General features: G+C 43.7%; 1 protein-coding gene across 1 annotated transcript in view; it reads right to left on the reverse strand.

Annotated features, from left to right (window-relative positions):
• Positions 1 to 14,596, reverse strand: part of aatf (apoptosis antagonizing transcription factor) — a 115,971-nt gene that overhangs the window by 45,134 nt on the left and 56,241 nt on the right. Inside the window, exons 7-8 of the mRNA XM_078421996.1 lie at positions 13,125 to 13,289; positions 7,493 to 7,576 (exon numbers count right to left, since the gene is read on the reverse strand). Coding sequence (XP_078278122.1) covers positions 7,493 to 7,576; positions 13,125 to 13,289 — 249 coding nt within the window. The remainder of the gene's footprint in view (positions 1 to 7,492; positions 7,577 to 13,124; positions 13,290 to 14,596) is intronic.

Below are 14,596 nucleotides of genomic sequence, written 5' to 3' on the forward strand. Positions count from 1 at the left end.
GGAATAACACCAGTATCATTTCATTAATTTATTAAGCTACTACACTCACTATATTCCTAGAATGCACCCCTCTTCAAAGTCTATTTGTGTGACCTACTTCCAACCTGTCTTTGGCAGACAATCTGTCAGTTTATCTACTGTTGTTCATCATAGTCACTCCTGGCAGCTAAATAAAAGATTACAAATCCGCCAATGCAAGGGCTTATGACACTGTAAACCCACATCACACTGCTGTTCAGTAAACTTATGCCCTTAATCATTGCAGCGACTTCAGCGGCAATCTCTGCCAAATCCCGCTCAGGAGAAGAAATTAACCAGGTCAGCAAAACAGGTGCAACTGTGTGTCTGTCAACCACTCTCTTCCCACAATTACTTGTACACAATGAAGCAGTAATCTTTACAGATCATCTCTCTGAAGAAATGTATTGAAAACCGTAAAGGAAAATGAATGTGCTGCTGCCTTGCGGCTCAGCAGATGTCTGTGGGTGATGTACAAGGCAGGGATGAGCTGTCGTAGGAATCTGTCAAGGTTTGGCTAAGTGATTAAAGCCTCCACAGTCTAAACACCATATTTAGAGTCTACAGGAGTCAGGACTTGCACCCATTCCTCGCTGCGGTGCCAGATGTTGTCTAAGACTTCAGCTTCCATTTAGTCCACGTGGACAGAACGAGTTGGCACAGCAGTCGCACAATCTGGAACGTTCTGCAGTTGCTGCGTTAACAAGTGTCAGGCTTCGTTCAACCAAAAGAACACCAGCACGTCTCCTCCTTGCTGCCATTTCAAGATGCACTGAATACGTTGGGGACTGACGATCACGTTCATTGCGCCAAAAATACGCCGCTACCTGCTGCAAATTCACTCATTCACCACCGTTAACTCTTTAAGTGTAGTTATTTGAAATAATTGTCACATTTGGGTATTTCTTCATCTTTTAACTCTCCAGTTTAGTTGTGTTTATTGTCGCATGTACCGAGCGAGGTACAGTGAAAAACGTTTTGTTGCGTGTTAACCACTTGGCAACCGGAGAGACAACACATGGTTAAAATCGAGCCGTCCACAGTGTACAGACACACGATGAAGAGAATAACCTGAATAATGTTTAGTGCAAGATAAAGCCAGTAAAGTCCGACTCTTAACTCCTGTATAGTAATTTGAAATAATTGTCACATTTGGGTATTTCTTTACCTTTTAACTCTTGTTAAGGGATAAAGAAAACCCAGATGTGACAATTATTTGAAATTACTATACGAGTCATAGAAATAAAATGGAATTGGGTACTTTACCTCAAACTTCCTCTAATGATATTTCAGTGTTACTTCAAACAGCCAAATTAATGTAAAGAAGAATGAGGGGGGACCTCATAGAGACGCACTGAATAGTCAAAGGCCTGGACAGAGTGCATGTGGAGAGGATGTTTCCACCAGTGGAAGAGTCTAGGACCACAGGTCACTGCCTCAGAATTAAAGGATGTCCTTTTAGGAAGGAGATGAGGAGGAATTTCTTTAGTCAGAGGGTGGTGAATCTGTGGAATTCTTTGTCACAGAAGGCTGTGGAGGCTAAATCAATGAAAATATTTAAGGCGGACATAGATAGATTCCTGATTAGTACGGGTGTCAGGGGTTATGGAGAGAAGGCAGGAGAATGAGGTTAGGAGGGAGATATAGATCAGCGATGATTGAATGGCGGAGTAGATTTGGTGGGCCGAATGGCCTAATTCTGCTCCTATCACTCATGACCTTATTACCTTAAAACACAGAGTGCTGGAGAAACTCAGCGGGTCAGGCAGCATTTCTGGAGGACATGGATAGGTGACGTGGAGGGGGAGAAATCTGGTAAAGAGGTGGGGGCAGGACAAAGCCTGGCAAGTAATAGGTGGAAGGTAGACACAAAATGTTGGAGTGACTCAACGGGCAGCATCTCTGGAGAGAAGGAATGGGTGACGTTTTGGGTCGAGACCCTTCTTCAGAATAGGTGGATACAGGTGACGGGGGGTGATATTAATATACAAATGTTACAAGGCTGTATGCTGTAAAAGAGAATTTGGCAGACACAAAAAGTAACAGCAGATCAAAACACACCAACATCTGATAAAATCAAGGACTAAAATGTTTTATATGGTTTTTAATTATAAAGGCGTTCATTTGGATCTGCTGATGGTGAATTTCATGACAGAAAGATTTATACCCACCATGGATGTTGACTTATCAGACTTGACCTATAAGTATGCTGCAACCGTCCTTAATACTTATGTTAGGAAGGGAAATGCAGTAAGTGTTTGCAACCCTGATCACTAGATCAACAGATCGAGTAGTCGCAGAGTCTCTTGTCCAGAGTACGGGAATCAAGAACCAGAGGAATTAGGTTTAAGGTGAGGGGATAAAGATTTATTAGGAATCTGAGGGGTAACGTTTTCACACAAAGGACGATGGGTGTATGGAACGAGCTGCCAGAGGAGATAATTGAGGCAGCGTTTAAGAAGGCGCACAATTGTTGAGTTGCTGCCTTACAGTGCTTACTGCCCTGGAGACTTGCGTTCGAACATGGCTAAAGGTGCTGTCTGTACGGAGTTTATACGTTCTCCCCATGACCGCGTGGGTTTTCTCCGGGTGCTCCGGTTTCCTCTCACACTCCAAAGAGGTACAGGTTTGTAGGTTAATTGGCTTGGTATAAATGTAAAATTGTCCCTAGTGTGTGTAGGGTAGTGTTAATGTGCATGGATCGCTGATCGGCGCAGACTCGGTGGGCCGAATGGCCTGTTTCCGCACTGTATCTCTAAACTAAACAATTAAGACAGGTACATGGACATGACAGATTTTGAGGGATATGGGCTAAACGCAAGCAGGTGGGACTAGTGTCGATGAGACATACTGGCAGCGGTAGGCAAGTTGGGCCAAAGGGCCTGTTTCCGTGCTGTATGACTATGACTCTATGACTCTCCGAGACTGTAGCTGGAAGCAAGTGTGCATGCAGGGAAATGGAAGCTGAAAGCTGCAGTATATTAGACTGGCAATTCTGTGCCTGGACTCGCATGGAGTGGCCAGTTGAACAAAATAACACAAGTAGCAATAAACGACTCAATGGGGAAGGCAAAAGTGGAGAACAAAAAAGCATCCACAAAGTGTAGCAATCTATTGTTGCTGTGAATCACTCAAAGGCTCAATGTCAAGAAGCCTTTATCATCTTAACAGCATATATATATGTAATATGAAAGGACGTAATTTCCCATTCAAAAGCACTGGAAATAATAGAGAACTGCTCTGAAATCTGTACACCAAAACTAGAGAAATACTGCTGGTCAATGTAAAAAACATTTTCCAAATGGGCTTTTAAGAAACATGAATAACAAACTCGCCTTTTCCAAAAAGATTAAATTCTGAGGCTCCAAATAAACATATTACCTGCATTTTTTTAAATTTAGTTTAAAGATACAGCATGTAAAAAGGCCATTCAGCCCACCGAGTCTGCGCCGACCAGCGACCCCTGCACATTAACCCTATCCCACACACACGGGACAATTTACAATTATACCAAGCCAATTACCCTGCAAACATGTACGTCCCAAACCTGATTTATATCCACCATGAATATATGATAAGCCAACAGAACACGGTGTGGGAGGAAACCAGAGCACCTGGTGAAAACCCACGCAGGTCCTGGGGAGAACGTACCAACTCCATACAGACAGCACACGTAGTCGTGATCAAACCCGGGTCTCAGTCGCTGTAAGGCAGCAACTCTATTGGTGCACCACTTGTTTAAGCAAATAATTTTAATCCAGCAAAATCACTACTCGGGTAAATTTAAGGCAGGTTGCACGTACACCAAGCATTCTTAGAAAATTCCTATTTTTTTTAAAAAGCCTCTTCAAATGAAGCCTTTCTTGTGAAGCTGTTGACACACAACCAGGTTCACAGAAGATTTTTTTTTTTTTAAGTGTCCATAATGATTAGTATTTTATCAGGACATGATAAAGAATAAGGCTAGGTTCAAATGCTTAGAAGGTGGTGACCTCTCTTCATTATGCCCTACATGAAACTCTCCCCCACTCTGTCGTTAAGTTACATCAATTAAACTGACAACGAGTGACGAGCGACTTTGGTAGTGACTTAATATTTACACATATACAGTTTGAAACATATGGCATTGGCAGTCAGTAGCTTCAATTTGCTGTTCTATGCTTAATGCGGGATTACACACTGAACAGCCATTATAGAAGAGGGGGGGAAAAAAGTCTAAGTCATTTTATCTCACTTAAATGGAAAGAAAATTGGTAGGATTCGGTACCCCCTGCAGCAGAAATATTACTGCCTTTTAAACAGTAGCTTCCCACCGTACACAGCATCGTTTGCTCATTAACTAGGCAGTAAATGGGAGTGCTCCAACAGTTCTTTCATTATAATTTAGTGACCAGCACTAAATTATGCTGGAATTGGAGTTGCACTTCATAAAGGTGGAATGTTTAGTTCGGTTTAGAGATACAGCGCGAAAACAGGCGCTTCGGTCCAGAGTCCGCACCGACCAGCGATCCACACCCACTAACACTATCCTACACACACGAGGGACAATTTACAATTAACAGAAGCCAATTAGCCTACAAACCTGTACGTCTTTGGAGTGTGGGAGGAAACTGCAGCACTACAAGAAAACCCACACAGGTCACAGGGAGAACGTACACACTCTGTATAGACAACACCTGTAGTCAGGATCGAACCCGGGTTTCTGGCGTTGTAAGGCAGCAACTCTACCGCTGTGCCGCCCTTTTGCTTCTGTTTCGTGTGATACATTTCCTTGACAACTTTAACTGCATTTGTGCGTCGCTCTCTTATATACAGTTTTCAATGTCATTCTAACACTGTCAGAATTAAAGGACGTTCCTTTAGGAAGAAGAGGAGGAATTTCTTTAGTCAGAGGGTGGTGAATCAGTGGAATTCATTGCCACAGACAGCTGTGGAGGCCAAGTCATTAGGTATTTTAAAGGCAGAGATAGAGAGATTCTTGATTAGTACGGGTGTCAGGGGTTATGGGGAGAAGGCAGGAGAATGGGGTTAGGAGGGAGAGATAGATCAGCCGTGATTGAATGGCGGAGTAGACGTGATGGGCCAAAAGGCCTAATTCTGCTCCTATCATTTATGAACATGAATTAGCCAGATGCATATTTCAGCTTTCCTGCCATCTCTCATGGTTTGAAGCATATTTTCCTCAGCTTAGAAGGAACCTGTTAAAATTATTTTCGCACAAGCCAGTTATAACATCATCAGCGCATTTCCTGGCACTCTTCCCCATCTTTATTAACATCCTGCAAATTGCAATACAAACTTAGGCCTTGCAAATGCTAACATCTTTACACAGTCTACTGATAATGCAGACATACTCCAAAGACGTACAGGTATGTAGGCTAATTGGCTGGGTAAAAATGTTATTAAAAAATAAAAAAAATAAAAAAATTGTCCCTAGTGGGTGTAGGATAGTGTTAATGTACGGGGATCGCTGGGCGGCACGGACTTGGTGGGCCGAAAAGGCCTGTTTCCGGCTGTATATATATGATATGATGATGATATGTTACACCAATCAAACAAATTGAATTAAGTCATTTCATTACAGAGTAAAGTTGGAAATACTTGCTGAATTATTTTATCTACTTGGAATTTGACTCATGGTGTAAATCAACAAGTCATAAGACAACAAATAGCAATTTGTACAAAAGGCTTGTCATTTTGAAATGCCTGAAGAAGGGTCCCGACCCGAAACATCACCTATCCATGTTCTATAGGGATGCTGCCTGACCCGCTGAGTTAATCCAGCAACTTGTGCCTTGTCAGGGCAGCACGGTGGCGTGGCGGTATAGCTACTGCCTTATAGCGCCAGACCCGGGTTCGATCCCGACTACGGGTGCTGTCTATATGGAGTTTGTACGTTCTCCCCGTGACCTGCGTGGGTTTTCTTCCAGATCTTCGGTTTTCCCCCATACTCCAAAGACGTACAAGTTTGTAGGTTAATTGGCTTGGTGTAAATGTAAAAATTGTCCCTCGTGTGTGTAGGGTGGTGTTAATGTGCGGGGATCGCTGGTCGAAGCAGATTCGGTTGGCCGAAGGGCCTGGTTCCGTACTGTATCTCTAAACTAAACTAAATTCACAGATAGTCCGATAATTAATTTTGTTGTAACGGAGCTCTGACTGTATAAGTGACCACATTTCCCCCACAGTATACAACGGTTGAGCTTTTTGCAGTATGTTAGCTTGGCCAAGCCACGCTGTAGGTTAGCCTTCTGTATAAATTCAGTTCAGTTGAGCTTATTGTCACTTGTACCGAGGTACATAAAAGCTTTTTACAGCCATTTGCAGCGTGCAAGGTGCAAGGTGAAGCCAGTAAACTCCGATCAAAGATGGTCCGAGAGACCCCGATGAGGTAGATAGTAGTTCAACTTATTTACATCGGCGAAACCAAACGCAGGCTCGGCGATCGCTTCGCTCAACACCTGTGCCTCGGTCCGCGCAATCTGATCTCCCGGTGGCTGAGCACTTCAACTGCCCCTCCCACTCCCAGTCTGACCTCCTCCTCCAGTGCCATAGTGAGGCCCACCGGAAATTGGAGGAACAGCACCTCATATTTCGCCTGGGCAGCTTGCAGCCCAGTGGTATGAACATTGACTTCTCCAACTTTAGATAGTCCCTCTGTCCCTCTCTTCCCCTCCCCATTCCCAGATCTCCCTCCATCTTCCTGTCTCCACCTATATCCTTCCTTTGTCCCGCCCCCCTGACATCAGTCTGAAGAAGGGTCTCGACCCGAAACGTCGCCCATTCCTTCTCTCCCGAGATGCTGCCTGACCTGCTGAGTTACTCCAGCATTTTGTGAATAAATACCTTCGATTTGTACCAGCATCTGCAGTTATTTTCTTATGGATAGTAGTTCAGTATTGCTCTCTGGTTGTGGTAGGTTGGTTCGGTTGCCTGATAACAGCTGGGAAGAAACTGCCCCTGAATCTGGAGGTGTGCGTTTTCACACTTCTATACTTTTTGCCCGATGGTACAGGGATAAATCATATTCATATTGAGCAAAAAAGCACATTTCAAAATACTGCTGCGTTTCTCCCAGGCGCAATCACTCTCAGAATATCACTTCAGATGAACCCACAGAAAAAAAACTGCTTATCCATGTGACATTTCTTGAACATGATCAGTTATTCACTGTGTTTGGCATTTTAATCCAGCTTTGTAAAAAAAAAAAAGTTGATAACAATGTCTATTATCCAGGTCACTTTACTGTTCATCCAGAACAGGTGCCAGCTCTGTATCTTTTCTGAAATGATTTATTGCAAAATGACTCTTAATGCAAGACTTGCTGACTGAAATGTTTCTCCGATTTGAAAGAATCTGACTTCCATGACCCCTGTCTTCTCTATTGCTCGGTTGTTCATGTCAATTTAGATGCTTTATTGATATCCAAACAGCAGACTGGGTAGGTGAATACCACACTTTATTTAGAGACACTCACCTGATGGTAGAAGTCATCGTCATCAAAAATCTCTTCATCTATGTCTTTCAAATGTGCGTTTGACTTTCCTTGTGGCACAATCTCCTGTGCAGAGAGAAAAAAAAATGCCGTAGAGGTCAGGAGAAAAGAATTCCAACTTCAATAAATCTCACCCAAGTCGTTGTACGAGCTTCAAAGTCGTCTTGTTGAGTCTTATTGTCTGTAATTCGTTGTAACCTATCCCACAGCTAACAATGGCCTATTTCCTTTATCATTGTTACTTTTTTGCATATCTTAGACAATAGACAATAGATTTCATTTATTTGTTCTATATCTCTCTACATCACTGTCTATATCTCTCGTTTCCCTTTCCCCGACTCTCAGCCTGAAGAAGGGTCTCGACCCAAAGTGTCACCTATTCCTTTTCTCCAGAAATGCTCCCTGACCGGCTGAGTTACTCCAGCATTTTTGCGTCTATCTCAATAAAAGTTCAGTCACATTTTACTGCACTCTCCAGATAAAGCAACTCCAGATTCTTATCTCCAGATAATAGTGAAAGGCTTGGATAGAGTCGATGTGGAAAGGATGTTTCCACTAGTGGGAGAGTCTAGGATTAGAGTTCATAGCCTCTGAATTAAATGACGTTCTTTTATTAATGAGATGAGGAGGAATTTCTTTAGTCAGAGGGTGGTGAATCTGTGGAATTCTTCGCCACAGAAGGCTGTGGAAGCCAAGTCAGTGGATATTTCAATGGCAGAGATAGATAGATTCTTGATTGGTACAGGTGTCAGGGGTTATGGGGAGAAGGCAGGCACAGGTTACTGATTGTATATGATCAGCCGTGTTCACAATGAGGTGGTGTTGGCTCGAAGGGCCAAATGGCCTCCTCTGGCACCTATTTTCTATGTTTCTAAGGCAGGAGAATGGGGTTAGGGGGGAGATATAGGTCAGTCGTGACTGAATGGCGGAGTAGACTTGATGGGCCGAATAGACTAATTCTGTTCCATTCACATGAACGTACGAGCAACAAACCTTTTTTGCATATTTTAACAAATCTCTACCTCATAGCATCCATCGTACAGCACCAAAACAGGCCCAATCATCCCACCTCATCCATGCCGACTGTAAATTGTGATTTTTGATAGTCCCTATCGTTTGCCTTGGGCACATGTTCCTCTCAGCCTTTCCTGTCTAATTACCTGTCCAAGCGTCTTTGAACAGTGTAATTATATCTGGCCAAATGCGTTTAAACGTTGTAATTGTTTAATCCCAATCCGTCTTAAGTTTTAATACTCATTAAAGACTCCTTCTGTTCAGCCCAGTCCGTCACATAGACCAGACTACCCACCATTCACTCCATCTACACCACGATGCTTCGGAAATGCAGCCAACATAATCAAAGACTTGTCCCACCCCAGTCATTCTTTCTTCTCCCCGCTCCCATCTGTCAGAAGGTTCAGAAGCTTAGAGTCATGGAGTCATAGATCGTGGAAATAGGCACTTCAGCCCAACTTGATCACACTGACCAACATGCCTGCAATTGGAAATATCCCTCTAAACCCATCCTATCCACGTACCGGACTAAATATTTATTAAACATTGCGATAGTACCTGCCTCAACTGCCTCCTCCGGCAGCTCGTTCCATTCACTCACCACCCTTTGTGTAAAAAAAGTTATCTCTCAGGTTCCTATTAAATCTTTCCCTCCTCACCTTAAACCTATGTCCTCTGATTCTTAATTCCCCTACTTTGGGCCACGGACTCTGAATTTACCTGATCTATTCCTCTCACGAATTTGTACACTTCTATAAGATCACCCCCCCCCCCCCCCCCCCATCCTCATGTGCTCCAAGGAGTAGAGTCCTCGCCTGCTCAACTGCTCCCTATAGCTTGAGTCCTGGCAGCATCCCCGTAAATCTTCTCTGTGCCTGTTCCAGCAGTCCTTCCACAAGCTCGGGTAATTCACCTCTAGCTCATTGCAAACATCGGACTTTATGGAATGCTGACAACTGTATTCAGTGTACCTTCTGCTTTGTGCCGTCTATTGTACTTGATTGTATTTATGTATAGTATTATCTGACCTGACTAGACAGCATGCAAAACAAAGCTTTTCACTGTACCTCGGTATACGTGACAATAATGAACCTAATCCTGTTCCACTTCTTCCCCTGCCCGACTCGAAGCTGCCGACACATTTCGCTGGCAGTCAGGAAGTTATGGCAGACGATTTATCCCCAGGTGGCGCCACAGATTAGCCCATTCAATCTCACTTTCACTAAACTCCCTTCTCACGAAGCGATAAGCAAAGCCAGTTATACTATGGAAGCCAGGCTCAAACTCTTTAACACACACAGACTGCGGATCCCGATTAAGCCCTTCAATAGCCTGATGGCTCACTGCCATATCACATAATGCTTTTATCTCCAGAGTTTGCAGGCTACTGTGATTTGTTTTAAACTTGCGTTCCTTGCTAGCATGCTAAGATGTGTTTGTTTAAAAATATTCCGGACCAATTTGTGAACACACCATACATAGAACATAGTTCTATCATAGATGTACCAGCATCTGCAGTTATTTTCCTATAGAACACAGTTATAGCTAGTGTCTGAAGAAGGGTCTCAACCCGAAACGTCACCCATTCCTTTTCTCCAGGGATGCTGCCTGACGCGCTGAGGTACTCCAGCATTTTGTGTCTATCTTTGGTGTAAACCAGCATCTACAGTTCTTTCCTACACATTTTGGCTGCTCCACTGCAAAATGTCCTTGAGGTATGCCGACTAAGAGGTTTTCTTCCCCTTTCCCATGGGAATTCTGTTACGCCCTCTCTCGCTGCTTAGTCTGAAGGGTCTCGACCTGAAACGTCACTATTCCTTTTCTCCAGAGATGCTGCCTGACCTGCTGAGTTAATCCAGCATTTTGTGTCTTATCTTCCAGCTATATTTTAATTATACTTCAGTTTATTTTAGCACATGTTTAACTATTTCTTGTTTCAGAGATGTTGCCTGAACTATTTCCTGTTCGCAGAATTTTCTGTTTTTATTTCTATGTTCGCCATTCAAAAAAAACAGAGGATATTTTAACTTTGATTAGTAAGAGTGTCAGGGATTAGGGGGAGAAGGCAGGAGAATGGGGTTGAGAGGGAGAGATAGATCAGACGAGATTGAATGGCGGCGTGGACCTGGTGGGCCTAATTCTGCCCCTATGACATGAACTTTCTGAGGTTATCCAATGACTTATCGATTTTTGCGGAATGATCACTTTCTGATACGATACGATTGAACTTTATTGATCCCAGGAGGGAAATTGATCTGCCAACAGTCATAAAACACAAGATACACGAAATAAAACACAAGATGCATGAAACAATACCTCACTCAAGGGGCCATTCTTCATACAGACCCTGAACAGTAAGCCCTGGCAGAGGCCGTGACTGTGGGAGGTTGAGGCAACACAATCATGTCCAAACCTGCCCACGCTCTGACTTACACTTTCCACCAGGTGTCAATGGATAACGATCAGCAGATTAGGAATCCGAACGTGGTTCTTTTTCTCCGTAGCCTGGAGCAAGGAGACTAACCACAGTGCTCCTGCCTTTCTGACAGCCGAGATCAGCAAACTTAACATAGGCGGAGACTGAATCCGAGAACTACTTAGGACAAGCAAAACACTGCCAATTATGTGCAAGGAGGAAAAGTAGATGGAAACACAAAGCAAATCAATTGTCCTGTGAATAGGCAGTGGGTGAATTTATCTTTAATCAATTCATAGGTTTAGAGGAAAGGTACGAATTTGAAGCATTTACTAACTTCTTCTCCATTCTGAAGTTAATTTGGAGCTTAGCTGCAGTACAGGAACAGATCCATCAGCCAACAATGTCTGTGTTGAACATGTTGCTAAGACCAACTCTTATCTGCCTGCATCATGATCCATATCCCTCCAATCCCAGCATATCCATGTGCCTATCCAAAAGCCTCTTCAACGCCACTATCGTACCTGCCTCTACCACCACCCCTGGGAGTACGTTCCATATGGGCCATTTAGAACTGAGACGAGGAAGAAAAAAAATTTCAGTCAGAGAGTTGTGAATCTGTGGAATTCTCTGCCTCAGAAGGCAGTGGAGGCCAATTTTCTGAATGCATTCAAGAGAGAGCTGGATAGAGCTCTTAAGGATAGCGGAGTCAGGGGGTATGGGGAGAAGGCAGGAACGGAGTACTGATTGAGAATGATCAGCCATGATCACATTTAATGGCGGTGCTGGCCCGAAGGGCCGAATGGCCTCCTCCTGCACCTATTGTCTATTGTCACCCACCACCCTCTGTGTAAAAAAAACTTACCCCGTACATCTCCTTTTAAACTTTGCCCCTCTAACTTCAAGGTGAGAGTGACAAAACCTACCCTCTACTATTTGATATTTCCATCCTGCAGTAAGTTTCTGACTGTCTACCTTATCTATGCCTCTCATAATTTTATATACTTCAGTCCAGTCCAGTTTCGTTTATTGTCACGTGTGCCGAGGTACAGTGAAAAGCTTTTTGTTGCGTGCTAACCAGTCAGCGGAAAGACAATACATGATTACAATCAATCCTTTTACAGTGTGTAGATACATGATCAGGGAATAACGTTTAGTGCAAGGTAAGGCCGAGAAGGTACAAGGTGCAAGGTAAAGCAAGGTACAGCCACTTCTATCATGCCTTCCTGAATTCCAGGCAACACAATCTAAGTCTGTCCAATCTCTCCCTGTAGCTAATACCCTATTCCAGACTGCATTCTGGCAAACCTTCTCTGCACCCTTTCCAAAGTTTCCACTTCCTTCCTGTAATGGAACGACCAGAACTGCACACAATATTCCAAATGCGGCCTAACCAAAGTCCTCTAAAGCTGCATCATGGCTACCCGACTCTTGTACTCAATGCCCCAACCAATGAAGACAAGTATATGGTACGCCTTTTTACCACTCTGTCCACTTGTGTTGCCACTCTCCGGGAGTTATCACCCCACGATCCCTCTGCACAACGACAGTTTTGTTGTTTTTGTTTCTAGGAATGTTAAACCTATTTATCTCATAGCCCAGCCAGAAAAATATATATATCTTTGTTAAATAAAGGCTAAACTGTCCTCTCAGAACAGCAGATGAAAGCAGGGAGTGCAGCGTAGGTTCACCAGGTTAATTCCGGAATGGCGGGACTGTCGTATATGTTGAAAGACAGGAGCGACTGGGCTTGTATACGCTGGAATTTAGACGGATGAGAATGGATCTTATTGAAACATATATATGATTATTAAAGGATTGGACACGTTAGAGGCAGGAAACATGTTCCCAATGTTGGGGAGTCCAGAACCAGGGTCCACAGTTTAAGAATAAGGGGTAGGCCATTTAGAACTGAGATGAGGAAAAACCTTTTCAGTCAGAGAGTTGTAAATCTGTGGAATTCTCTGCCTCAGAAGGCAGTGGAGGCCAATTCTCTGAATGCATTCAAGAGAGAGCTAGATAGAGCTCTTAAGGATAGCGGAGTCAGGGGGTATGGGGAGAGGGCAGGAACGGGGTACTGATTGAGAATGATCAGCCATGATCACATTGAATGGCGGTGCTGGCTCGAAGGGCCGAATGGCTTACTCCTGCACCTATTGTCTATTAAGTTCCATGTGGACTTACCATCTCTCCAGGCACAGTCTCTGGAATCACCGGGGAATCCTTTTCCACCTTCCCAAGGATGTTGTACAAGGATCGTTTGGTCTGCGTCCGTAGCAGCAGCCTCTCTTTATCCATCATAATCTGCTCAATCTGAATCACGATTGGACGCTCAAAAGCACTGAAACCCTGGAATATTAAGTGCGGCAAGAATTTCAGTTTCATTCTATTTGTAATGGCAGCTTCTATACCTCTCAAAGTCCAGCTTCGATAGCCATTACTGCTCGGGGATGTGGTGGAGGTAAAGCTTATGCACACACCGCACTCTGAGATGGCAGAAACAAATCTTCCAAACGCTGTTTCTTGATTAATTGGTCTTTATTAAAGTTCACAAATCAAAAGAATAATTCATAGCTTATCGTTTTTATCAACTGTTTCTTCTTCAAACAGTACAGTCGAAACCGTGTGGTCGTTAGCATGTGGTAAAAACCTGTGTTCTCTCCATCCTCCGACACTACACTGACCCCCAATCTCTGTGGCTATGCTCACCTCCTCAGATGTAGACACTCCCCATTACGTATCAAATCACACCCACAAGCATGCAAAAAACCCCCAAAAAACTAGAAATATTAAACGTCAGTAACTAATGACAGTAACTAATTTAAGCGTAAATGGCTCCTACACTATTTAAAAGCATACTAATGGCTTGAGAGCTTTCAACCACCTGCATTAGATTAGTTTAGAGATAACGGCACAGAAACAGGCCCTTCGGCCCACCGTCAACTAGCACTATCCTACACACTGGAGACAATTTACAGAAGCCAATTAACCAACAAACCTGTAAGAGTTTGGAAGGTAGGCACAAAATGCTGGAGTAACTCAGCGGGACAGGCAGCATCTCTGGAGAGAAGGAACGAGTGACGTTTCGGGTCGAGATGTTTGGGATGTGGGAGGGAACCGGAGCACCCAGAGAAAACCCACGCGGTCATGGGGAAAAGCATACAAACTCCACACAGACAGCACCCGTAGTCGGTATCGAACCCGGGTCTCTGGCGCTGTGAGGCAGAAACAACCATGTTATAAAATTATCTGTTAAAATTATCTTTTAAGTTGTCTCCTCTCATTATGGATGGTTTGATTAAATATAACTGCCAAAATATTTAACCCAGCAACATCCAATATGAAAGGGTGGCACAGCGGTAGAGTTGCTGACTCAAAGCTGCAGAGACCCGAGTTTGATCCTGACTACGGGTGCTGTCTGTATGGAGTTTGTACGTTCTCCCTGTGACCTGTGTCAGTTTTCTCCAGGTGCTCCGGTTTCCTCCTACATCTCAAAGTCATGCAAGTTTGTAGGTTAATTGGCTTCTGTAAATTGTCCCTAGTATGCAGGATAAAACTAATGGATGATCGTTGCTCGGTGCGGACTCGATGGGCCGAAGGGCTTGTTTCTACACTAGATCGCTAAATTAAACTAAATTGCTACTACAAACAAAGAT

Source organism: Rhinoraja longicauda, chromosome 26 (genome assembly GCF_053455715.1).
Source record: "Rhinoraja longicauda isolate Sanriku21f chromosome 26, sRhiLon1.1, whole genome shotgun sequence".
NCBI lineage: Eukaryota > Metazoa > Chordata > Chondrichthyes > Rajiformes > Arhynchobatidae > Rhinoraja > Rhinoraja longicauda.